General features: G+C 37.9%; 1 protein-coding gene across 3 annotated transcripts in view; it reads right to left on the bottom strand.

Moving 5' to 3' along the window:
• Positions 1 to 25,013, bottom strand: part of NRP1 (neuropilin 1) — a 173,750-nt gene that overhangs the window by 84,504 nt on the left and 64,233 nt on the right. For all 3 annotated transcript variants that reach the window (XM_081109670.1, XM_081109669.1, XM_081109668.1), the window contains exons 3-6: positions 23,088 to 23,269; positions 18,281 to 18,508; positions 10,468 to 10,623; positions 8,052 to 8,218 (exon numbers count right to left, since the gene is read on the bottom strand). In XM_081109670.1, the coding sequence (XP_080965796.1) occupies positions 8,052 to 8,218; positions 10,468 to 10,623; positions 18,281 to 18,508; positions 23,088 to 23,269 (733 nt within the window). The remainder of the gene's footprint in view (positions 1 to 8,051; positions 8,219 to 10,467; positions 10,624 to 18,280; positions 18,509 to 23,087; positions 23,270 to 25,013) is intronic.

Here is a 25,013-nt window from a genome sequence, read left to right on the forward strand (position 1 = left end):
TACTCTTGACTATACTTGAAGTTAAAAAAATTTAAAAAAATATCACTTTGATTCACTTACTTTAAGAAAGCTAAAATAGGCAAAATCCAGTGACACACAATGTCCAGGTGAGGAGGAGCTCCTTTCAGTCATATATTTTCTAAATCTTGTCAATAATGACTTGTGATTTTTGTCCTTGTGTTTCCTTTTCTTAATCCTATCCTTATCAGTGCATTTTGAGACCTGAGTGTGCAGTATTCTAAAATAACATCTGTATTTATTTAGCTAAAAACAGTTCACTTTTAAAAGCTAAAAATATTGAACCTTAAGATAAATAAGCAATGAGGTTATGAGGCTATTTTCCTGCATAAGGTAAACAGATGAATCTGTATTTTTGGAAAACAAAAGACCTATGGTTTTGTTAAAAACATATCTATGATAAGCAGTTGAAAAGGGAGAAAAACCAGCCAAACAATCAGTTACTTTTTCTTTCAAAATGCTGACTAAACTGATTATTTTTTAAAATGACTTGATTAGCATTTGGGAATTTACATCTGGTTTTGATTAGGGGGTAATTTTACCCTCAACAGGACAACCAATTTCTCCCCCCATCATGACAACGAAAAACTTCTCCAGAGTCTGGAGAAGTCTTTGGTTCTCATGATGGAGACCTGTGTGTGTGTGTGTGTGTGTGTGTGTGTGTGGAGAGAGAGAGAGAGAGAGAGAGAGAGAGAGAGAGAGAGAGAGAGAGAGAGAGGAGAAACTGGCTCCTAGTACAAGCCAGGACGCTTCTAAATATCCTACAATGCACAGGAAGATCCCCCAAAAATAATTATAATCCAAAGTGTCAGTTATCAGTATTGTCCAGGCTGAGAAACCCTGCTTTGGGCATAGTCCAATCATTTGTTTAAATCTTCTGCAGTGATTGTTCAATTTAATAGACATCATTTACAATAAGCAACTAAATAGAACTGTGCTGGGTTTAGATATGCTTGCTTGGTCTTCAGGGCATCATCTTCAAAAAGGATCCAAATTCATTTGCAAATCTTGTTGCAATTAAGTACCAGCAAAGAAGTAGGAGAAAGGACACTAAGACACTAATCCAGGTTCTGTCACTAACTTACTATGTAAACTTGCACATCACTTGACCGCTAATATATACAAAATAAGGAATTTGAGCAAAATGATGTTTATATTTGCTTTTAGTCTTACACTTAAAGTTGAGATATCTTAGATAAAATTATTCTAATTATTATAACTATGAATGGTAGCTACAAATAGACCCTGGCATACAACATTAAGAAACTCAAAATGGAATGTGCATGCCATGCAAATTAATTTATTTTTAAGTGTAATTCTTCCTAAAATGTGGTTATTTTAATATTCTTTTTCCAGTAATGCTTCATCATAAAAATTTGAGAGGTTTCTTTGAATATCATACATTTTCTTTAGGGTGTACTGACATAAAATATTAATTAGTAAAACCACTTGACTGATTTACAAAACTTAATTAAGTGGTCAAATTGACCAAAATATTTAAAATCATCTTGGTATTTTCTTGGTATGAGAAAATAACCAGTTATAAATATTTAAATGATTATGTGACATGCACATTGTTTTCCTGAAATCATATCTTCCTTTAAAAAAAATTCCTCTGAATTTAATCTGTTCCTATATATATTTCTTATATATACATTTCCTTTGACTCACTTACTATAACATGAAAAACCAAGGTACCAGAGAAAGCACTAAGAAAAGCTCTTCAGGAGGCAGTAATTTTGGGAACATGGACTTCCTGGTTGGAAAGCTAGTCATAGAAAAGAAACCTGTGATGTATGAAAGGTAGGATGTAAAGCATTCATTGTATGCAGGAAGTAGAAGCCAGTTTAGAATAAAAGCAAGAGAACCAAAGGCTCACCTGGAAGAATTTTTTAAAGTAAATCATCTCTCTTCCGGATCAATGTTTTAGCTAAAACAGCATGTTAGTATTAGTTGCAATAAACACCCCTGTACACACACACACACACTCACATGCACAGAATACCTGGGTAAACATTCAATTGAACACCTATATTGTCCCTAAGTCTGCCAACATTATATATTTTTACTAATTATATAGGTTTCAGATGTTCAAGTCTATAAACATCATCTGTATACTGTATTGTGTGTTCATCATCCCAAGTCAAGACTCCTTCCTTCACCATTTATTTCCCCCTTTAGTGTCTTCTATCTCCTCCATCCATTTTCCTGTGGTACTCATCAGGAAGTTGTCTGTCTATGAGGTTTTTTTTCTTAATCCCTTTACCTTTTTTATCTAGCACCCCCCCACTCCCCGTCCAACATTATATTTTACATGCATCATTCCAAATTTGGATAAACCAATGCACTATTTTTGTCAGTTCTCTAGTCACACATTTATAAATTATCATTTTATTGCAATTTCAGCAATTTACTAATGTTATGAATGAGATAATACACGCACTACAGTGACTAGCTTACAAGCACAGAGAGTTTACAATTAGGAAGACCTGGCTCAATATAAGTTCTGGATTAGTCAATTTAACAGGAGGAAACAACTTTGAATACAGCATTACAGATTATAAACCTGCTGGGAAGTAGAAATTGTATGAAAAACCAAAAACCACTTTATAGGAGATAACTGTTCTACACACAACACATTAATATAAGAGAATGAAAGTTTTGTCCACAAGGTTTAAAAGAAGAGAAAATTATATATGAAACTTATTAAAATGAATGACATTCTAAAGCTTTAAGATAAATTACTTCAGTTTCTTTCAATTTTAGAGGACAACTCACTTTAAAGATAAAAACAAGTGTTTGAAAGAAATTCTTCTAATTGAATAAGCAGCACTCAATTCGCCAACTAAAATTTGCTAAAAATGTGTATTGATACTCTTTGTTAGAGGGAATATTTCCATGAATTTATGAATTATTTCATTCCATTTGGCACTTAAAGGACATCCAGTTAGCCCTTTTTTAGTTCCTGAAATCAAACCAATGCCTTTAAATTATCTTTTGTCTCCGTTCTCAGCAAGTAACAACTGACAATTTATTTCTGAATCATGAGGAAGCCACTTAGAAGTTGGTAGTAACAACTCACAGCCCTAAATGGATTCTGAGGGACCTCCTGGACTAAAGGAACGACCCTGCATTGGAGGTTACGAATCTGGCGGTTTGGACAGTGTCCTCTGTGACCTTAGAGGCCCAAAGACCTCACCTGGCTTTGTCGCTTTTCTCTGTATAGTTGGCATGAGAATATCTACACAGTTTACTTCACATGATACAGCATGAGGTGAAAAAACTCAATTTGAGAGGCCAAAGAGCTGTGCAAACTCCAGCTGCACCCTGAGCCTATGTCAGACTAACCACAAGGGGTGATTCACCAGTTGCTGTCTGTCGTCAGGTGTCACAGTGCCTACTGCCTGCTTCTCTTCCCAAGTCTGCAGAAAGACATCCACTTTAATTGTGTAAGACTGATCATTCCCACAAGTTTCACCTTTTCCCAAACTGGGATTCTGTGAACCATTTGACCTCTCTGGGCCTCATGAAATTGCAAATAAAAACCTCTCATCTACTTAATTTATATTCTAAAACTAAAATAAGAAGTATATGCAAAGATGCTCTACAAGGAAGTGCTATAAAAAATTAGGTTTTGTCATTAGAACATGTCTTACAATGAATTTGAAAATCCACCAAAAACTAAAAACCTTGGATTTGACCAGTTGTGCATGTTGAACGTTAATGAAGTCACCTACTCTCTTTGAAACTTCAGTGCGTGAACAGAACTAAGTGTGTATGTACGTGTTGTTGTGGATGTGTTTTGATTCAGCTTAGCCTACCTCCTTATCACACTAAGGCCTTTGCTACTGGTGTCTGCTTTCAGAGGTCCTTCAGTTAGAAAATATAGAAATACTATGCAAGAGAAATACATGTGAGGCAAAAGTAAAACCTTGAAACAAGCTTCCTGACAAGGTTAGCACTAGTGCCTGTCTTCTGGAACCTTTCTTCTCCTCACACCTCAGAATGAACATTTGCACGGTTGCCTTGCTTCAGGGGCTGATGGATGCTGATAGTTACAGACTGCCATCTTTGAGGGCTCCTCTTTCTGTGTGATTAATTCATAATGGGGCTGACTTCTCAAAGGAAGCAGGATGTAGCTTAGAAGCCAACTGCTGTCTGCTTTTCTGGAATAATTGAAGGTATAAATAATCTAATACAAAAATTTTCCCGACAAAATACAATGCCCTCAAATTTGTAGAAGAGTAGAACCCAGCTTGAAGTGGTTTGTCAAGTAATTATGTCTAAAGTCACTGGAGGGTGTGGTAATTCATTAGTCCCCAGTGCCATTTTTATTTCTTTGGAATAACAAAGCTCATATCCCTTCCAGGCATGATTTCTCTTGCCTTTTTTTCTTCTTGTTTTCTGGCATTTTAGTCATGGAAAAGTCATAGTTTTTTTTGAGGAAAGCACTCCCTAGAGCTTTAATTAAAGCTAGAAGAATAAATCTGTTTACAGTGTGGAGGACACTATCATTAATAAAACATTAAAATAATTAATGAATTAAATTCTGCTTTGTGTAAATGGCTATACTTAGGATCTATGAGAACATGTCTTCTGAACAGACAGGTCTGTTATGCACTTAGTTTGCAGAAATGAAGAAAAAAAACTGAGAATGCATTTCTCTGAGATTCATAGTATCACAACCTGCTAGAGCTTGAATGGAGACAGTCACATACATTACCTCAATTTTAAAGGAAAAAGAAATCAGTTTCAGTAAGGTTAATGGTTTGGGCTCTAATGATGTGCTTGAAAATTAAGTGGTTTTTTTTAAATAGCACCATTGATACCCTGTGTCTACACTTTGAATCTTTGATTGTTTAGCCAGAAACAAAAGCAAGAGACAATTAAATTAATAATAAGATAAGCAGCTCTAGGGACACAGAACAGAATGAAATACTTTGAAAAAAAATAGGAGAATTTCACGTTGTGATTTAACTCTGCCATTGACCATAAGAGGTTTCAGTTGCTCAGGATATGAGTAGCCTTTTGAGCAGGATATGACCATGTGCAGACCTCTGAGTTGAGACTTTCCTTCGTGCTCCTTCTCACTAAGCTGCCTCTTGTTTTTAAGCTTTCTGGCAGACAACAGATCTCACAGGAAGCACCATTGTGAATGTTCATGTGGATGGTTAATGGTGCATTGTTTTTTTTTTTTTTATGTCACTCAGTAATTTCCCAGAGAAAACAATGGGAACTTAAGAGTGTTCCTATCTTGAAGGAAAGTCAGCTTCCAATATTGTTTTATTAATTTAACACATGCAAGTGTTTGTCCTTGTTGCTACAGCAACATGTTTGTAGGGTATATTTGATGCAAAATGTGGAAAAGCTGAAAAAGAAAACAAATACCATCTGCATATTGACGTGATGGGGTAAGTGACTCTTGCCCCTCAGTCCAATGATGCTGTATTTCGGTAATTTGTAAAGCATTTAGCTAATAAAAACAAGGAGCTAACCACCTCCAGGTAGTTTCTGAAAAGCTGGAAACACATGAAATTATTCATAATTAGGATTTGGGTGGATGTTAGGCACTCCCACCATGTATACAGACACAACTAACATGTAAATGAGCCCACTAAGCTCCCCAAGAAGAAAAAGCTCATTTTACCTCAAGGTGAGCAGACTCTAAGCTTTTCTGACATTCATCTTATAGAGAGGGCTGAGGAGCTAGGGCCCTGCATGCCAGGCTTAGAAGCAGTTAGCACCCAAGTCATCTTGGTGTGAGCCTTCCCAGTGGGAGGAAAGTCTAACAGGAGGTAAGTGATTGAATTTCTAGGGGTGGTAATGAATGATAAAGATGCAGCACACTGTGTAAAGAAGCAGGTGTTGGGGTCCCACAGACCCCGGTTGCCAAACTCAGTCACTAACTGTGACCTAGGGCATTTACTAATTTTTTCGAACCTCAGTGTTTTAAAATGAGGATAATTGTACCTCTTCCACAGGATTGCTCAGAGAATTAAAATTATGTCAGGGATTCAGCGAGGTCAGGCCGCATAGTAAGTACTCAATAAATGGTAACTATTTTATGAATGGCACAATTGTCAACTATTTCTAGCTCTTTTCCTGTTAGCACATGTTGAATTGCTGCCTCTCAGACGTTTACTGTGGCTGTGGGATTTGCTTTGGCAAAAAAAAAAAAAAAGTGGGTGGAAGTGCTTTTTTTGAGGGAATTAAAGAGCCAGCATGTTCTACCACACTCTTTTTCTCCCTCTGCCTTGGTGACAGGCAACATTTCAGATGATGGCTGCTCCCCCTCCTTGTGGGCCCTGGTTGAGAAAATGTGGAGCAGCCCTTCAGCAAATCAGAGAAGGAAAGTAGCACAAGAAAGAAATAAACCTTCTTGTTTTGGTTACTTTGCTTTTCCTGAACATGCTTTGATAGAAAGAGTTGGAACATTTGAGATATTTTTTTTCTTCTAGGGCAATCTCAAATTGTGTCTAACTCCTGAGAACGATGTAAATCCTGTCCTGTTGAAAATTACTTTGAGGACCTATTTTGTTTCCGTGTTTCTACTGACTTGCCTTGCACAGAAGAATTGCTGCAGTTGCAATTTCAGACCTCTTGCAAGACCTCTTCCCCTAAATTATTGAGAGCTTTCCACATTACCAAGAATGGGACTACATTACCATGCAAACACGCTTAGCACTGCAAAATGTAAGCTTTCCTCTAGAGGCACATCTGTCAATCATACACAATTGCTTGTTGGTTTGGGAATGTGGAAAAACAAGTTAAAGTTACCAAGAGCTTTTTTGACATAGGCAAATTCATTTCATTTCTGACTTAATATAAAACTGGATTCAGTAGTCTCAAGGTAAAAGTCTCATCTTTTCTCACCCTTTAGATATTTCTCAGCATTAGTTCAGTCTCCTGTAAGAGGTTAGGATGAGTTTGTCTCCTATAATAGGCCATTTCACATTAAATGTATGTTACACTAATATTGACCTTTCCAAAGTAAAACAAAATCTAGTATTTTGTTCTCAAAAGACTGAAACAGCATTAGATGTTGAAAATAGAGGGTTAATAACCTTGGTTTTTTTCTTACTGAGAAACTCTGGGAATTAGTCATTTTTATATATCTAGCAATGAATGCAAGGTGCTGCCTACTCTCCTCAAAAGGGAGCCTGGATCCTTCAGCAATTCACTTTGTATAATTTGCCCACAGGTTAACCCACTCAGGCAGATATGTGTGCTTCATTTTACAATGGGTGAAAAAGTCAAGAATGTGAACATCAGGCTTTGTCTGGGAGTATCCAGATATCAAGGTTGGGCAAGTTGAAGAATGGATATGGTGTTAGGATCAAGACCAGAGATGAGTGAGGGGTGGGGATACTACTGACGGGAGGAGGGTTTGTGGGGAATACAAGGGTTATGGGAGAGAAGGGAATGCCAGAGCAAAGTGAGGAAAGCATAAACAATTTCACTAATGAGAATATGAATATGTGCATTTAATACATGGATGTGTAAACATAATCCACAGAGACCAGTGCCCTCAAATAAACCGCCTGTGCTATATAACCCTACATGGAAAAGTGAACCTCAATCTGCTTCTTCCCTTTGTCTACCTGAACAAGTAAATTAAAAACCCTATAATTGGGAACAAGTATTTCACTCAAGTCTACAAGTAGGTTTAATATATTTCATCCAGAAAATAAACATCCGTTGAAGTAGGAAGCATATTAATAAAAAATGTGTAGTTTTAGGGGAAAATCAGATCTTTCAGTGTTACCAAAGTGAGACATCTTTGCTTAAATTCTGTGAAGAGTCCTATGTAAGTATTTGAGAAGATGCATGGATTTTCAGAGATGTCATCAGGGCATGCTTTTTTTTTTTTTTGTGATGGTGTGCCTTTGTGACATGGTTCCACAGTGACTTAGTGCCCATTAGCCTTTTCTTCTCATCTGAAGGCACTTGTCAGGCACTGTGTTTTTCAACAATCTTTCTAAATGACCCAAATCATCTTCAACCCTAAATGTGCCAGGTCTTAAGCAACCTACCTGTATCCACTCTCTGTAGGAATCTTCTCCAGGTGTCCATCCATTCTCAGGGTAATTCAGGCGGGAGCGTTCTGAAGACCAGTTGGTGCTATACTGGGAAGAAGCTGTGATTTGGTCAGAATGAATCTCTCCCGATTCCATGCCTAGAGCTTCCATACATTTGAAATCTGAAAAGAGGGGAAAAAAATGGCCCAAAGTCATCAAAACATAGGGCACCTGTGTTTCTTCTTCTTCTTTTTAATCTGAAAGACTAAAAATTTCATATTGTGTTCAAACAAAGTTTTACAAAAGATGACAGTAAAGAACTTATTAGAAGCTAGGACTCATGTATGCATTTTCGTGGCAATAATTTTTTTTCTGTTTTGTTTGCCCATTGATTTTGTTTTATAGATTCTACATATAAGTGGAGTCACACGGTGTTTGTCTTTCTCTGTCTGATTTATTTCACTTAGTATAATATCTTCTAGGTCCATCCATTTTGTCATCAATGGTAAGATTTCATTCGTGTTATGGCTGAATAATATTACATTTTTCACATGCTCTCTTTGATTTATCTATTGATGGACACTCAGGTTCATGGAAATATTTTTTTTTTAATCCTCACCTGAGGATATATATTCCTTTTTTAAAAAAGAAAGAGAGAGTAAGGGGGAGAGAGAGAGAATCATTGATGTGAGAGAGAAGAGAGAGAAACATAGATTGGTTGCCTCCTATATGCACCATGTCTGGGGATCAAAACCAAAATGTGCCCTGACCCAGAATCAAACCCACAACCTTTTGGTGTATGGGATGACAGTCCAACCAACTGAGCCACCAAGCCAGATCATGACAATAATCACTTAAAGCAACGCTATGATGACCTCATAGTGATTAAATATTTTTCCAACTGGACCTAGGTTGACAGGAATACTATTAGAAATTGGTAGGAAATGATGGAAATTCCGATTTCTTTTCAAAGTTTAATGTATGTAGACATGTCACATGGGCACACACCAAAAATTGTGTTTCAATAAAATTTTACTATTGAATTATTTCTTACAGTATTTAATAAAGGTGAAAAAATTCTATGTCCATTTACAATCCATAGTCAGTGGACACTAGTCCTTAACTCTGTCTTTCAGAATCCTTGCAATTGGCACCCAAGCCACCTCTTCTGCATCTTTTAGTTCTCATGCTACCTGCTCCTGGCCTAGTCATGGTTATTAAAATCACCAGTTTATTTTATTAAAACACAAAAGTATCTGTCAGGGGTAAATGCAGTATCATATGATCCCAAAGGGCACAACAGTTTAAGAGTTTTAGAGCATAAAATAATGCTAACAATGATGACCATGTATTCCACTAGGTCTCATACACTCAGTGAAAAAATAAAATATGAAATTGATATGACATATGATATTGGAAAATGAATCATTAATTTTAGGAAAATGTGAATCTAAGGCACTAAAGTAAAAAAAGCTTTAAAAATGAGCCATCCAGAAAATCTCAACTAACCAAAATTTTACATTTTTTGAATTTTCTATCACAATAGGTAAGGTTTTAAGGCATAAAAGGTTTTCATTCACTGGTTTTATACTTTTAAGGTTAGGTTTGTTATTTGCAATATAAAAATATTTATAGCACAAAAATACATGGATTAATCAATCAATTAAATTTCTTGGAGTTTAACTGGCCTTTTTATTTTCCATTAAGATCTGGTATAAAAGATCTCCAAACACCTAGTCTTCTCCTTATCTTACTTTACAATCCGAAGCTAGAACTGATGAAACAATTTATTCATTGTTCTTCAGGTTTTTTCCCCCCATTGGGCCCTTAAAAGCTGGAAAACACATAAACTTTGAGGAAGGGCAGAGTTATTTGAGTATTTTAATAAGATATAAAAAGATATTCCTTTTTCTTTCTTTTATGAAAAATTGTAACAGAAATTACATGCTTTTTTTACATGAATATCCACTTTCATTCACTTAAGAAAGAACAACATAACGGTTTCCGCAGACCAAACCATGGCACACCATCCATTCTATATGGCTGCCCTATCAATGAACTCCACAGATTCGTCCTTATCATCCATGATGCATGCTTGTCCTTTTAGGAATCTTAGCCCAATACATATTTGAAGGTGCCAGGTAGGTGGCCTGGCATATTTCATTGTTTTAAAGCACTGTTTTTTGATTTCCCACTTTCTCCCATAATTTCAGAGGCTTATAAGCAACCACCTCATGCATAATTTTATTAAGAAAGCACACCAGATAATTCTTCCTATTGATATTCATAAAATCCACTTAAAAGAGAAAAATAAACAATTGGCAATCCAATTCATGAAACATTTCTTTATTGTTTCTTGCTACCCCTGGTGTGTGAGGAGGAATAACAAGGAGTATTTCCCACAGGCTTTGCAGGGTGAATGAACACTGACCTTCAGAGAGGCTGCTCTGCAGGACGCTGTAGTTTGCTGAGAAGCCTTCTTTTGCTATCGCACTGTCAGTATAAAAAACCATCGATAAAATGCCAGATGAGGAACGAACTCGACCTGGAGTTTTCTGTCCACAGTAACGTCCAATGTGAGGGCCAACTGGAAAGGGAGAAATGCAGAAAACATTAAAATATATTTTCTTCTAAAGCAAATGCAAGAATCCCCATTTGCAAACATGGGTTCCAGTGGAACCCAGTGTTTTCCCACACAAAGCATCTTCCCTGGCTAATTGCTTTGCATTGAACATATCCGATCAGGTTTGTGGAGAGAATTTCCAAGTGTACTCAGAAGAGCAGTAGCAGATATCACCACATTCCCTGGGAAGCAAGTTGTGTTCAGTAACAGAATAAAAATGCTTTCTTCACTTTCAAAGAATGAGATTTGGGCTGTTAAGTGGAACCTTGGAATTCATCTCCAGGACCAATTCGATGCTGTGGTGAACAAGGTCTCTTAGAGTTGCCTGTCCTCACTGCCCTGCCCTAGAAGGAGATCCTAAGGAAAGCCTATGTCCTGGGATTCTGGCTGGAACCAGGGCAATACTCAGGGTCTGATCCAACACTGTGTAACCCTGATTTCTTTCCTCATTCTATATTTTAATCGTGGAGCCCTATTATGACAAATATCAGTGACTTTGATAAAGGATCCTGTCCAACTCAGAACTTAATCTGAAGACTAATTTACAATTGTGACAATTTAAAAATTTAGAAACTGTAGATACCAATCATTTATGCAAAATAGCAAGTTGTAATCAAAATGAAAGGAAAATACATCTTTCTGACTTCAGTCCTAGTTTTTCCCCTGACTGCGTTGCACTGGTGTCCAGCGGCCAAGAGCTGGTCCCAGCAGCTATTTGACTGTGTGCACCAGGAAGAAAGTAGTCCCTGAGGCAGTCAAGTTTGGGAATGCTGATTGATTTGTGATAAAGTTAAATTGCTATTTGGCTTACACTGGCCACACCCTTGTTGACATGCTTTTAGACAAATCTTGGCAATTAATAATTATAAATTGTCTTATGGATGGTGCAGGGCCATCTGGGTTTGGAGAATCTTTCCATTTCCCTGTCCAGATCAATAGCAAGACAAAAAAAAAAAAAAAAAGTATCATTTTCTCTAGGTTTTTTTCTTTGCACATATGGTAAAAAAGTACCAGATGGTTTGAACTTAGAAAGACAGTCTGACGTGGACCATTTTACCCTCCAAGAAACCCATTATTTTGTGCATTTCAACTAAAAGTTATTGCTTTGTTCAAAAAAATACAGTAGGTGGACCTATCCCTGGCAGGATGAGCCTTCAACAGGGAAGAGGTGTTCCAAGTCCTGTATGTGCAGCTTGGATGCAGAAGGCTGTGGATGAGGGCTCAGAGAAACTGCAAGTGTGACTGAAAAAGCGAACCCCACAGAAGTGATCAGCCTGGAGTCCCACATATCAGCTGAGTTCTTAGGTTGGCAACTAATCTGAGAACCCTTCTTTTTAGAGTGTTCAGATTCTTGGCTAACAGGTTTTTAGTTCTTAGCCAATACTCTTGAAAAGAGAACAAAAAACACAAAGAAAAAGAAAAACAAAACCTAACCCCACGTAGTTTACATATTTGAGTTGGTACAAAAAGGTTATTTTATTCATTCAAAGCAATTGATTTGACAGGATTCAAAGAGAACAGACTATCAGTTGTCACAGGGGAGAGGATGGAGGGCTGGGTGTGAAGGGTGAAGGGATTAAGCAAAGAAAAAAAGAAGAAAGACTCATGTGGACATAGAAAACAGTATGGTGATTTCTAGAGGGAAGCGGGATGGAGGAGGTAGATGAGGGTAAAGAGGGGATAAATGGTGATGGAAGGAGACTTGACTTGGGTTAGTAAACACACAATATAATATACAGATGATGTATTGTAGAATTGTATGCCTGAAACCTGTATAATTTTATTAACCAACTAGAGGCCCGGTGCACAAAAATTTGTGCACTTGGGGGGGGAGAGGGGGTCCCTCAGCCCGGCCTGTGCCCTCTTGCAGTCTGGGACCCCTCGGGAGATAACGACCTGCTGGCTTAGGCCTGCTCCCGGGTGGCAGAGGGCAGGCCCAATCCCTAGGTGCAGCCTCTGGTCGGGCTCAGAGCAGGGCCAATTGGGGGGTTGGGGCACCGCCCCCTGTCACACTCAAGGCAGGGTCAATAGGGAAGTTTGGCGCCACCCCCTGTCATGCACAGAGCAGGGCCCATCAGGGGGGTTGGGGCTCTGTACCTTGTCACACACAGAGCAGGGCTGATCAGGGGGTTGAGGAGCTCCCCACTGTCACTCACAGAGCAGGGCCCATCAGGGGGTTTGGGGCACTGCCCCCCGTCACACACAGAGCAGGGCCGATCAGGGGGTTGGGGCACCGCCACTGTCACACTCAGGGCAGGGCCGATGAGGAGGTTATGGCTCTACCCCATCACACACAGAGCAGGGCCCGTGGTGGGGGGTGGGAGTTGGGGTGCCGCCCTCTATCACCCACAGAGCAGGGCTGATCAGGGGGTTAGGGCGCTGCACCCTGTCACACACAGAGCCGCAGGGCGATCAGGGGGTTTGGGCGCTGCCCCCTGTCATGCTGATCCCGGTGCCGGGAGGCCTCTCGGCTCCGCTAATCCCGGTGCTGGGAGGCATATTACCCTTTTACTATATAGAATAGAGGCCTGGTGCATGGGTGGGGCTGGCTGGTTTGCCCTGAAGGGTGTCCTGGATCAGGGTGGGAGTCCCCACTGGGGTGCCTGGCCAGTCTGGCTGAGGGGCTGAGGGCCATTTTCAGGCTGACGGGTGACTGAAGCTCCCAACCACTCCTTTTTTTCTTTTTTTTTCTTTTTTATTCTGGGCCAGCTTTAGCTCTGAGGCCTCGGCTGCTGAAAACAGGTTTCTGGTCTTTGTTTACCGTCTGTATTTGATACAATATTGCGGTCCGGCTGGCTGAAGCCCGGCTGAGTAAAGCAGGTTTCTGGGGTGTTTTTAGCTTCTATATTTGCAACATAGTTGCTTAGAGTTGCAGCTGAGAGGCCGGCAAGTCAGGCGGGAACGTTGGAGTCCTCCATCACTGAAGCAAGCAAGCCTCCCTGTTCGCATCAGCTGCCTGGCTGCCGGCCGCCATCTTGGCTGGGAGTTAATTTGCATATCTCCCTTATTAGCCAATGGGAAGGGTAGCGGTCATACGCCAATTACCATCTTTCTCTTTTATTAGATAGGATCTCATCCCGATAAGTTCAATAAAGAACACACCAAGAGTTTTCTGTCTATTGTAATCCCTCAGTCTTCAGCAAGCAAACATTGTGTGTATGTTTATATTGCTTTATTATGAAGGAAACAAGAAGGCTGACCCATTTAGGGGAACTGATAAAGATTATCTAGAATGCATCACATGGTCATAGGCAGTGGCTTTGCATCATGGGAAGAACATTTTGTTACATTCCAAGTTGGCAGAAGAGAACATCTCAGAAGGTGAAACTTTTGCTGTTTTTATTTGTTTGTTTTTCTAGCTTTAATCCTGGCCTCAGATTCTTCTGTAAGTGCTAGTACTTTGCCAGATTTTCCTCATTCCGAATGTGGCCCTACCACAATCCAACACTTTTTTCCTTTAGTATGGAGCAGGGGTGAGCAAACTTTTTGACTCCAGGGCCACAGTGGGTTCTTAAACTGGACCGGAGGGCCAGAACAAAAGCATGGATGGAGTGTTTGTGTGAACTAATATAAATTCAAAGTAAATATCATTACATAAAAGGGTACGGTCTTTTTTTTTTTTAGTTTTATTCATTTCAAATGGGCCGGAACAGGCCCGCGGGCCATAGTTTGCCCATGGCTGGTATGGAGTGTAAAGTTGCCCATAACATATGCATAAAAATATCTAGCTAGAGTATAAACTCAAGTATTTTTTTTCCTTAAAAAGAATCCCATTTCTGGTCTTCAATCTTAATGGGAGGCTTAGAGTCCATTCATCCTCCCTCATTTAAATTCCATTATTGTGGTTTCATCACTTGCTTTTTCTTTAGTTTGTGGGCAAACTTTTACAGCCTTAATTGTTGGGGTCCTTCTCTGATCACCATGGTCACTGACCTTAGCAAGAATATAGGGCACAAGGGAAGTTGTAGTCACCCCCTTCAGCTCTGGTTGCTGATCCTCCCCCACCACTGTCACCCAGTTCCTCTGGAGAGGGTGGGGGTAGGGGAGTCTTTTTGAAGGAGCAAACAGAAGAGAACTTGTCTAGTGCAGACTCATAATTTAGAGTCTCCATGACTCACTGGTTTATAATGTGTATGGCATGCTGTGTAAATCTGCCTTCTGTCCTTTAGAACATTGCCCCAGACAGCAGAATACAACTCTCTACAGGAACCCTCAAGATATGAGAGTGAAAGGCTTTTTCGACTATAATACAAAGAAGTATTGAATTTTCCTGAACAACAGGGAGACCTTAGCCTAGCAAACTAATGCAATATTGATCTGAGGGAGAGTGGGTAAAGTACTCTTGTCCGTCTCAGGTTTGTGTGCATTTGTGTATTTACATGAACACAGAGACTAGATTTCCTTCTCCCATTCTTTTGGACTCAATGACAAGGAGAAGAAAATTGTCACAAAAACAGAAGTATCATTCAAAAATTGAATTGTTGAAGAATTTGAGCGAGCAATATGGACTAAACTATCTCTTGAGGGAGAGTAGAACTGCTACAATTCCTAAAATCATTGATATCTTCTCAGGTGTGAAACCAATATAGTACTTGTATAGTTTAAAAGATATACCTGGAACTGAAAATGGTAGTACCTCATTCTTTGTATTTTCCCATTAATCTCTCCAATAATTACCACCCTACTTCAGAGTCAGACACTTGGGCTTTTTTCTACCTTTTTACTTTTTAAAAAAAGGACAATGATCTAATCTAAAGAGGTCATTTTAAAATGAGGTATTTTGAATGAATGAATGAATAAATAAATAATAGAATCGTTTCAGAAAAGTGCAAGATAGGCTATGTATATTAGCCTTACAATAATGAACCTTTTGGTGGAGAATATCTGGACTTTGCAACTTTTCCCCAGAAAAACACTTACATTTATATTTTGGACTGTTTATATTTATGTGATTTATATTTTATATTTATAGTTTAGAAGGTTAATTTTAATTTAAAAGTAAATTTTTAAAAACAGAACTCAATTTAGCTTTTTTGAAAGGTATTCCTAAAATCATCAATAATGCCTAGGATATAGGTAACAAGGATAGTCCCAGCTTCTCCCCCCCACCTCCCCGAAGGGGGCTGACTTCATCTGCATTCATGTGGTGTGAGTTAAGCATTCATACTTGGTTCCATGATTCAGCACAAGCATTTGTGGCATCAACCAGGCAGCATGCTTAGCTATATGTTTAAACTTCCTCAATTACTTCAGAGATGCTACTTGTGAATCCACAGAGCTTCAGAGAGCATGATAGATGGAGATATGTGGTTCACAACATGCATGCCTTGGATTTCCAGTTTTGGAGTGAACTGCTTTTCTTCAAAGTCTTTTTGAATCAATGGGTAGCTTTGAATTACTTAGTCATCTAATTTAATGTTTGTGATAAATGCAACATAAAAATCACTTGGTGGTTAAAAGCCTTCAGCGCCTTCTGGTTGTTGTTTTTGGAAAGAATATCAAAGACTAAAAGCAATTTTGCTGGCAGAGAAACTGTATGTATTGAACTACTATGAAAAAATGTTTCTAGTGCCACTGACAGAAACTCAGGAGAGCACGCAGTCTCTCATTTTGGCTAAGAGAGTGAGCTGCTACGTTGGCATAAGATGGACAAGGCCAGGTAAACATTAACAAATATACAAACACAATTTTTTCCATTCCAAAGCCAGTTTTTTCTGGGATCAAGTCAAACTCACCATAGTTCAAAACATGGGTGAATTGCAAGGCTAACAACTCTCATTGTTAATTGTTCTTCCCTTCAACTCAGTGATTTTCCAAACCCAGAAAATTACTACTTTGAAAAACCCTTGACACTAATAACAATGTGTTTCTTTCTGAAAGTATTCTAAATAAGGTGGTTGATTGGACTTCTTTTTCAGATGTTAATTTAAATATAAGTTCTAGAAAGAAAGGCTGCAAATTTGGGTTGTGAACAAATAAACCCTTTATTAAATGTTCCAACTATTATTACAATACTATTATAATATTGTTTTCCTAATTATTGGATTGAATACTTGGAAATCAATCAGTACTCTGTTTGGGAAAATCTCATTACTTAATGAAGGAGTTTCCTTAAGATCATCATAACCCTATTTATATGGTAAAAGACTAAAGAAGCAGCTAAACTAATGTTAACTTATCCATGTATTCCAATGACAATATAAGCTTTCTTTAAACCCAGTTTTTCTCCTTTACTGTCTAGGAACAGGAACATAACTAAATTAAATTACACTGATAATTTTAATGTTATTTCAAAGACAAAGGCAATTTCTTTTACATTATACTTGTTCTCCATCTATAATTTATTTAAATACTGTTTCCTCCAAATTGATAATATCATAAAATAATATTCTATAAATGGTTTTATATGTCTAACTGCATGATTTGTAAGAACTTCCAAACTGCCCTTTCTGATTTGTATAGTGTATTCTCTAGAAAAATATTAATATTAAACTAGACTAAACACAAGACAAGCTATGCCATACAATGCAGCTGCAGCAAATTATTTGATGTTCTCTCCCACTGTTTAGAATTTGGGTGTGTATTTTTGCCATTCTTCTTCTAATTCACAAGGATTTAAATGGAAAACTTTTCTTTAGGTGTCCACAGGGCTACCTCTCTGACCTCCCTCAAATCTTAGCTCAAATATCACTTTCTGTAGAAGGCCTAGTCTGACCATCCTATTTAAAAATTATTCCACACATCCCTCTCCCCTAACACTAGCACTTTTCATACCTTCATACTGTTCTATTTTTTCTTTCTTTCACTTTTTTCTTGTTTATAGAACTTCTCACCTTCTAACATTCCATACATATAATTCATTTATTTGTACTATGCCTTGTTTGTTGTCTCATTCCCCCACCCCCCCAAATCTAAGCTCCACAAGGATAGTCATCTTTGATTGTTTTATTTACCAAGTGGCTAGAATAGTACCTGGGACAAGGCAGGTGCTCAATCAATATTTTAAAAGTGTATAATGAATTTAGATGATAGGGACAATGAATATGAAGAATGTATTGAGGTGATTCAGTTGCCAAAGATAAAAATTCACTAGACAGTGGGCAAGGTCTGTCTAAATTAGAAATGTCCAAACATTCTCATTCCTCTTCTAAATTTTTCAGTAGCATAATGGATGCTTATTTCACCCCTAAACTTTTACTAGGTATTTAACTTCTCTTAGGCTCATCATTGGTAAAATGAGTGGTTTGATATAATTTATCTCTTAAGATATTCTCCTCTAACAGTCTATGAATTAATGACCAGTAGACAGGTCAATAAAATGAACAAAATACTTTAGTCAGGAAAACTATATATTGGTTTTTAATTCTATCACAAAAAAAGTATGAGGTCTTGCATGATCATTCAGGGTCTCAGTTTCCTTATCTACAAAATGAAGGAGTTGAACTAATTACAAAGGCTGTTTGAGCTCAAAGCTGCTCTGCATAGAATTATTGATTTCCTTCCTCCTTCTGAGCTATTTTTTAAAAATGATGCATGTATCATGACATGTGTCAAAGGATCCCATTACCCACCCACCCCCCTCATGTCTTTCCCTTTTGGGGATTCTTCTTGCCCTTCTTACCATCAGGGAATCCATCCCAGATTTCTAGCCGGTCATAGCGACAGAACATGCCCCCAGGAGGATTTGAGTCAAGCTCTAGGTCAAAGCTTTCAAATTCCAGGATAATCTCTGACATCTTTGGTGCGAAGATAATATAAGTGCATTCAAGGCTGTTGGGATATTTTTCAGGGAATCCAGGGGATTTTATCACTCCACTAGGGCTTGTGTAGTTCTGGGAACACTCAGGACCTATGAACAAAAGAGAAAAAGGAGCAAAGTGAAAATCCCTTTAAATGACTTCATTAAGAAATAACCTGGGCAAAGACCACATATCTTTCTAATAAAAGCCGATCTTTGCAATCACTGTCCAAATCACTCAGCCTTTTCATAATACTACTAGGTATGAAAAGTCAAGTTCAGATTTATTGTCTTCACCTTAGTTTTCCATTTGTGTGGAGCAATTAAAAAACTTCTGCTGTTTAGAGAGAAAAAAATGACAAATATAAAATCACATGGGAACAATGAATGAGTAAGTACAGAAATCTCTTGACAGAGTCCAAGAGAAATAATTATAGCCCCTTCAAGCTTAAATCCTTAAATCTTGAAACTGACAGCCCTTTATTGGTGAAATGGAACATTTACAAAGGCGAGAGGGAGAATTCAATGGAGAGAGTTTGGGTTTCAGATTCCTACACCAGTGACTCAGTAACTTTGCCAGATGTGACCTCTACCTTTTTGACAAACTAGCTGTGAGAGGTAATTCGTACATGTACCCAGGGTGAGTGACTCATTCTGAGCGGTGTTGACACAGGTGTGCTGGTAAAGTGTGGCTGCTAGTGAGGGCGCCATAACTGTGATTACAGGCCATGCTGCTAGAAGTCACCTAATATCAAGGTTGATATCCTAACCTTCCCCACAGTATCAGAGACAGTACTGTCTGCCATTCTAAAATTATATATATGAGTGTAATGTACATATTTTTAATGTGTGATTTTAATGACTATTCATTGATCAATACTTTACAGATTATTGTGATTTATAATTTAAATTGATCAAGCATATTCAGACATATATTAAGCTGACCTTATGACTACACAAATGACACAATTTCAATTCATGGCATCCAGCACTAAATAGGGTGGTCTTAAAAATGTATACACATACTTTGAATAATTATAAAGGCAGTTTCACTAAAATGCATTTCATTTTCAAAATTGAGCTAACAGCTATTAAAGTGTGTATACATTTTGGGAGACTATGATATTGGGAATCCTTTAAAATTTTATTTCCAAGATGTAGAAACAGTGACCCTGGAGACCTCCAACCTCCTCCCTGGGGCAAACAATATGTTGGCTAGGTCCTTGTAAGGCAAAGCAAAAGCAGGGTTTAATGCCGGTACTGATATTTCTTCCTTCTTAGATAAAACTATCCAGGTGAGATTAAGATAAGTGAGAGAGAGAAAAAAATGACAGAAATAAAGGCATACTTTAAAAATAAAATATATTTCAATGCTTTCACTGTGTCCTTGTCTGTCAGATACCTTTGGAAGCTAGCTCAGGTTTTCTAAAGTATTTGACAAAAGCTGGGAAAATTCCATGTGGTGATGGAAGAGAACTTGATTGAGCACCAAAAGGTCTGAGTTCCAGTCCTGCCTTTTTACCACAAATCTGCCGTGTAACCTCAGTGGTCTCCTAACCTTTCTGTTCCTCAGAATCTTTGCATTGCAAATGTGAGGTAGACTTTGGGATTTGAAAAAATAAAATCCCATTAAACTTAAAAGATTCTATAATTTCCTACTTCCTCCATCATACATATTTGTTTTAAGATTTTCCTTATTCACAATTGCATAAATTTGCCACAGTTGAGCAAATACACCCCCAGAAAGGAGGTGGCAGGAGTGGGTTAAGGAATTCTGCAGTGAGTATACAAGCAAGGAACAGGAGGGAGGGCGAGCAGCACCCTATGCCTAGGAGCAAATGAGCTGCTGATACAAGGTGCATGCCCAGCACTGGAGCCAGTGAACACCATGCTTCTGACATTATCTGTAAAGCTGAGAGTACTCTGTGTAGCTATAAGAGTGACATTTCATTGTTAATGGCAATAAAAATGGATGATAATAATAGCTAAGATACTCTCTTTGGAATAATTATTAAATATAGAAACTTTTAATCAAATGACTTCAGTGACTCATCCCCCTCTTAGTAAATGCGCCCCTCTCCTGCACTGAGACCCATAGAAAATGACTACAGCTTTGGGCCTGGATGACCCAGGCCAAGGGAAGGAAGGAAAGAGTGATACGTGGGTTGGCTAGGATTTCCCACAGAAATTTCTTTAGGCGAATGGGAATGATTTTAGGGCTGATGGCTGAAGGTTTCAGCACCTGGGAAGAGATGTAGAAGGGAAACGGGGGTACCTGGGGAGAGACATTGGGTTCCAGGATGGTTCTAAGAGGCATAGTGAGGGGGACAATGTCTTCTTGCATTTTTCAGCAATAACAATGTAGTTGGGAAAGGAAACATGCATGCATGAAGAAATTTGAAAATATTCTTTTTAGAAATTTGAAAATATTAAGAAAAAACATGGTAAGTGAAACATATTTGTGTGGTATGAATACATTATGTATATATATGTATGTATTTATATGTAGGAGATAAGTTGGGTATATGTATAGGAAACAAAGTATATTAATTAGAAAGAGCTTCCTAAGAAAAATTCATTTAGACAAAGCTAGCTGCTTATATAAGTTAAGGGACATAAACCGAAGAGAGCAGGGCTATGAATCCAGAAGGCATCAGGTTAATCCATAATCATTGCAACAATAAGTTCTTATTGGACACATCTTCAGTGCCAGGCAGTGGCTGCATGTTTTCCATTTCAACTGATGTTTACAACAAGCTTGTGCTAGATATTATTATCCATTTTTCAGATGAGGAATTGGAGGCTCTCAACATTCTCAAATAGTAAGTGGCAGAATTAAAATTCACATTCAGGTCTGCTGGGCATTACCCAGTGCACTCTTCTGAGGCAGAAAGCCAGCTTGTGATCTGTGAGAGTAGGAGCTGGAGAAGGTCCTGAACAGGTGATGTTAAGCCTTGCACTTGACTCAACAGGACAATGAGGCTTGACTATGACCCATGGGAAATGCCATAGTCATTTTGAAGACTATGGCTTGAGGACTGTTTGAGAAAATGTATGTAGAATAAGAGAGGGTAGAGAGAACCACAGATTGGGCCTGTTTAGTTAGTGGCAATGGGCATGGAAAGGAAGTGTGACTCTGACATCTTAGGGTAAAAATTCCAAAGAACTAGAAGCCATAAGGGATGTAGGGAGGCAAGAAGAAAAAATCAAAAAAGGCTTCCTGTTTTAAGGATGGTGCTGGAGAGCAGGACAGAGAAATAATGGTACATCTGAGACTAAGAGAGTGAAGGGAATGGAATTCTTTTGGAAGAAGATGAATAATTCTTAATGACATAGTAATAGATCTCTCTCTCTTTTCTCTTTCAACCATTTTCAGATCTTTGAGAACACTGAAATGGCTGCTCTCTCAGCCCCTTTGGTGGCACCATTTTTCTTTGTAGTGCCATGTGCAGGTAGAGCAAATGTAGATATGTGTGTGCATATGTGTACAAAATGATTTAACACACCAAACGGCTTTCAATACAAGGAAATATGTACATATGTAATCATCTGTACATACTGATGTCATATTCATACTAAAGAGTTTCCAAGTATGTACTTAAATAAATGTCAGAAGTAAGTTCTCTTCATCTATCCACATTTCTATGGGGCAGTGCAGATATCTTTGAAATTTTAAGAAGTTGTATCAATGTTCCCAGAAACTCCTAATGACTCCTTTTCACTATTCTCAGTTGTTGCTGACCCAGAAGACCTTAGCCATTTGCCATTGGTATGGCTAGATTTGTTCTATTTTAAAAAGCTCTTTTGCCTATATTCTAGGACAATATATTCAAATCTTGAACTTCTGTCCCTAGATAGGTCCTCCACACATTAATGTTAAGGGAATAATTAAATACAATAAATATAAGTGAAGTATGAATTTAATGCATCAAACGATTCTATGGGCTGTTGGAAAAAACAGTGATATGTAGGTAAAGATATATTGTTTATAAATTGACTGATATGTGTCTTTAATTCCTAAAGGCTGGGAGACCGGATTTATCAGATCCTATCTCATCTCAATATATAGCATTGGAACAGAAGATTAGTAAGTAATTATATTGGAGGGGTAACTGACATGCAATTCCTAAAGGGAATGCCATTGAAAGTGTTACTGCTCTATTTTTTCCAAGAGGTCTTTCCCCAACAATTCCCCCATTATTAGAAATCCTCCAATAGCTTTGGACACTCTAAGGCTAGTGGACTGCTTTGCTTTTCCTGGGAACCAACAGGTTTAAATTTTAGAATAAAATAAAAGAAACAGGCTATACATAACTTTAAGGCAATAGGACTGCATTTTTAACGGGGGAAAGAATTAAACTTCAACAGTAGATAAAACATACTTTAAGAAGAAATGACCATAAAAGAGTTTAATGGAGTATATGCTTTATAAATGCCGTATAAAACACATTAGAATCATGCAATTTTGATTTATGAAGTATTTTTTTAAAAATTTAAATATACTTCCACCATATAGTGGATACTTTTCCTTTGTTTAAAGTATTTCTAACATTTCTATAATGAGAATACATGATTTTTTTTCAAAAGGATAATAGCATTTACTCCTTGTCTTTCTTTTCACTTTATCTTTCATGAATCAAACAATCTTAATAAGCATTTAGTTGTATTTGTTTTACTCTAGGTTACTCACCTCTCTTGAAAATTTCATAACGTATGGAAAATCCTGCACCATGTGTCTCATAGTCAGAGACAAATTTGATGAAAAGAAATGGCCCTGAAGACACTATAGGAGAAGGGGCAATCTTTCCACAGAACTTTCCCCATAAACGTCCATTTTCATTTTCTCCATCAATGACTTCCACATAGTCATACCTGGCACAGAAACATCGAAGGAACCATCAGATTAGCAAGAAGTACCCTTTTAATTTCAAAAATTTAGAAACCAGTACTGTCCAGCATAGTCTGTCAGGAAAAAACGTCCTACCTGCACTCACCACTGTATTACAGGGAGGGGAGAATCTAGCAAAATGAAATAATTAAAATGGACTACATGATGTCTGTATACATCATCTGGCAATAGAGAACTATTAAGAATAATAGTGTCCATTATACTTGCAGGCAATGTAGTTAAAGTAACTAATTAACAAGAAAAAGAGAAATCTCATGAGCACCATTCTCTCTTATTAAATTCTGTTCCTTTGTCTCTGGTGGTGTGGTGTCAATACATAATGCTATGCATTCTTTTCAAACTATGCAGTTCTTTTATGAATTCAAAATGTCTCCTTAGCTGGAGCTTTCCATGAACAATACTTTCTGTGAGCGACCCTCTAAACATATGGCCATAGAATAATAAAGAGATCCTTTACTGTTTAACCCAATTCCAGCAAATGCCAGACTTCTTAGGAAAAGTCTGGTTCAAACACAGATCATCTTCTTCCAAAACTACACTTGAATTGCAGAATGTAATTTCTCCAAAGAAAAGAAGTCTATTTTAAAATAGCAAGTAACTTTGTTTATACCCATCAGCCTGAACATTTAAAAGAATATTGTTCTTTAAAAAGGAAACATAACACATTTGGAAATACCAAAATGATGTGATGTTTAAAAATTCAGGTTTAATGATACACTAAGGAGACAAATGATAAAGGAAGTGGCAATAAAATATTATACTCTAAATATTGCACTAAGGTAACAGATATACTTGGACATTTTTTCTCTCGAAAAGGTCTGAAAAACTATCTCCAATAAACAAGAGTCCCCAGGAAAACAGAAAGATTTTCATTTGTTTGGAATTTTACATTTCTTAGTGTCTTGCTCTTCCTTATTACTTACCAAGTCACTAGGAAAGAAATAATCTGATTTGTCTTCCATTTTTCTTTGAGAACTGACATGAAAACATTACAATTCTTTCATTTAAAACCTTTATTTCTGTGTTTAACTTGGTTCAAAAGTCTTGGGATCTATTAATTTCAGTAATGGCTAAAATATGGTAGTAGCATAAACTGTATCTGGAAATTTAAGAGATCAATGCCATCTTTAACAATCCCTTTCCAACTGTCTAGGACACATTACTTATCTATATTATAAAAGGCCTCTGGCCCTAATGCTGAAACTACCAAAGACCGATGAGTGGGGGCTGGGCTTTATGTGTGGCAGGGTGCGGGGGGGGGGGGGGGAGGGGGGGGCCTGGGGGGACGGCGGATGGGCGGGGTGCGTGTGGGTGAGCAGGGCAGTGCGATTTTGCACACTGGGCTTCTAGTGTTTATATAAAGTCTTAGGAGACAACTGCAAAGATAATATCACTAGTTAAAGTGGACAGTTGAATGCTCTCTAAATTAAAAATGACACTATGCATCAGTTATAGTTGTGTGCCAGCTTTGTGTCTGCCCAGGAGAAAATCCAGCTGACATTGATGGAGCTAAACATTAGCATGAGAATTATTGCATTAACTGCATTTCCTCTACTGCATCCCGTGTTTCCAGTAGCCCTTACTGGCCTGCCCGCATCACTGTCCCTTTGCAAAACTAGGAAAATACCCAGAGCAATTGTTCCTTTCTCAGTACTTTTGGAGATGCTGTGCATTTTAAAAGAAGATCGAAAAGGAGAAGTAAAAGTG

The sequence above is a fragment of the Myotis nattereri genome, assembly GCF_964212035.1.
Source record: "Myotis nattereri genome assembly, chromosome: 1".
Lineage (NCBI taxonomy): Eukaryota > Metazoa > Chordata > Mammalia > Chiroptera > Vespertilionidae > Myotis > Myotis nattereri.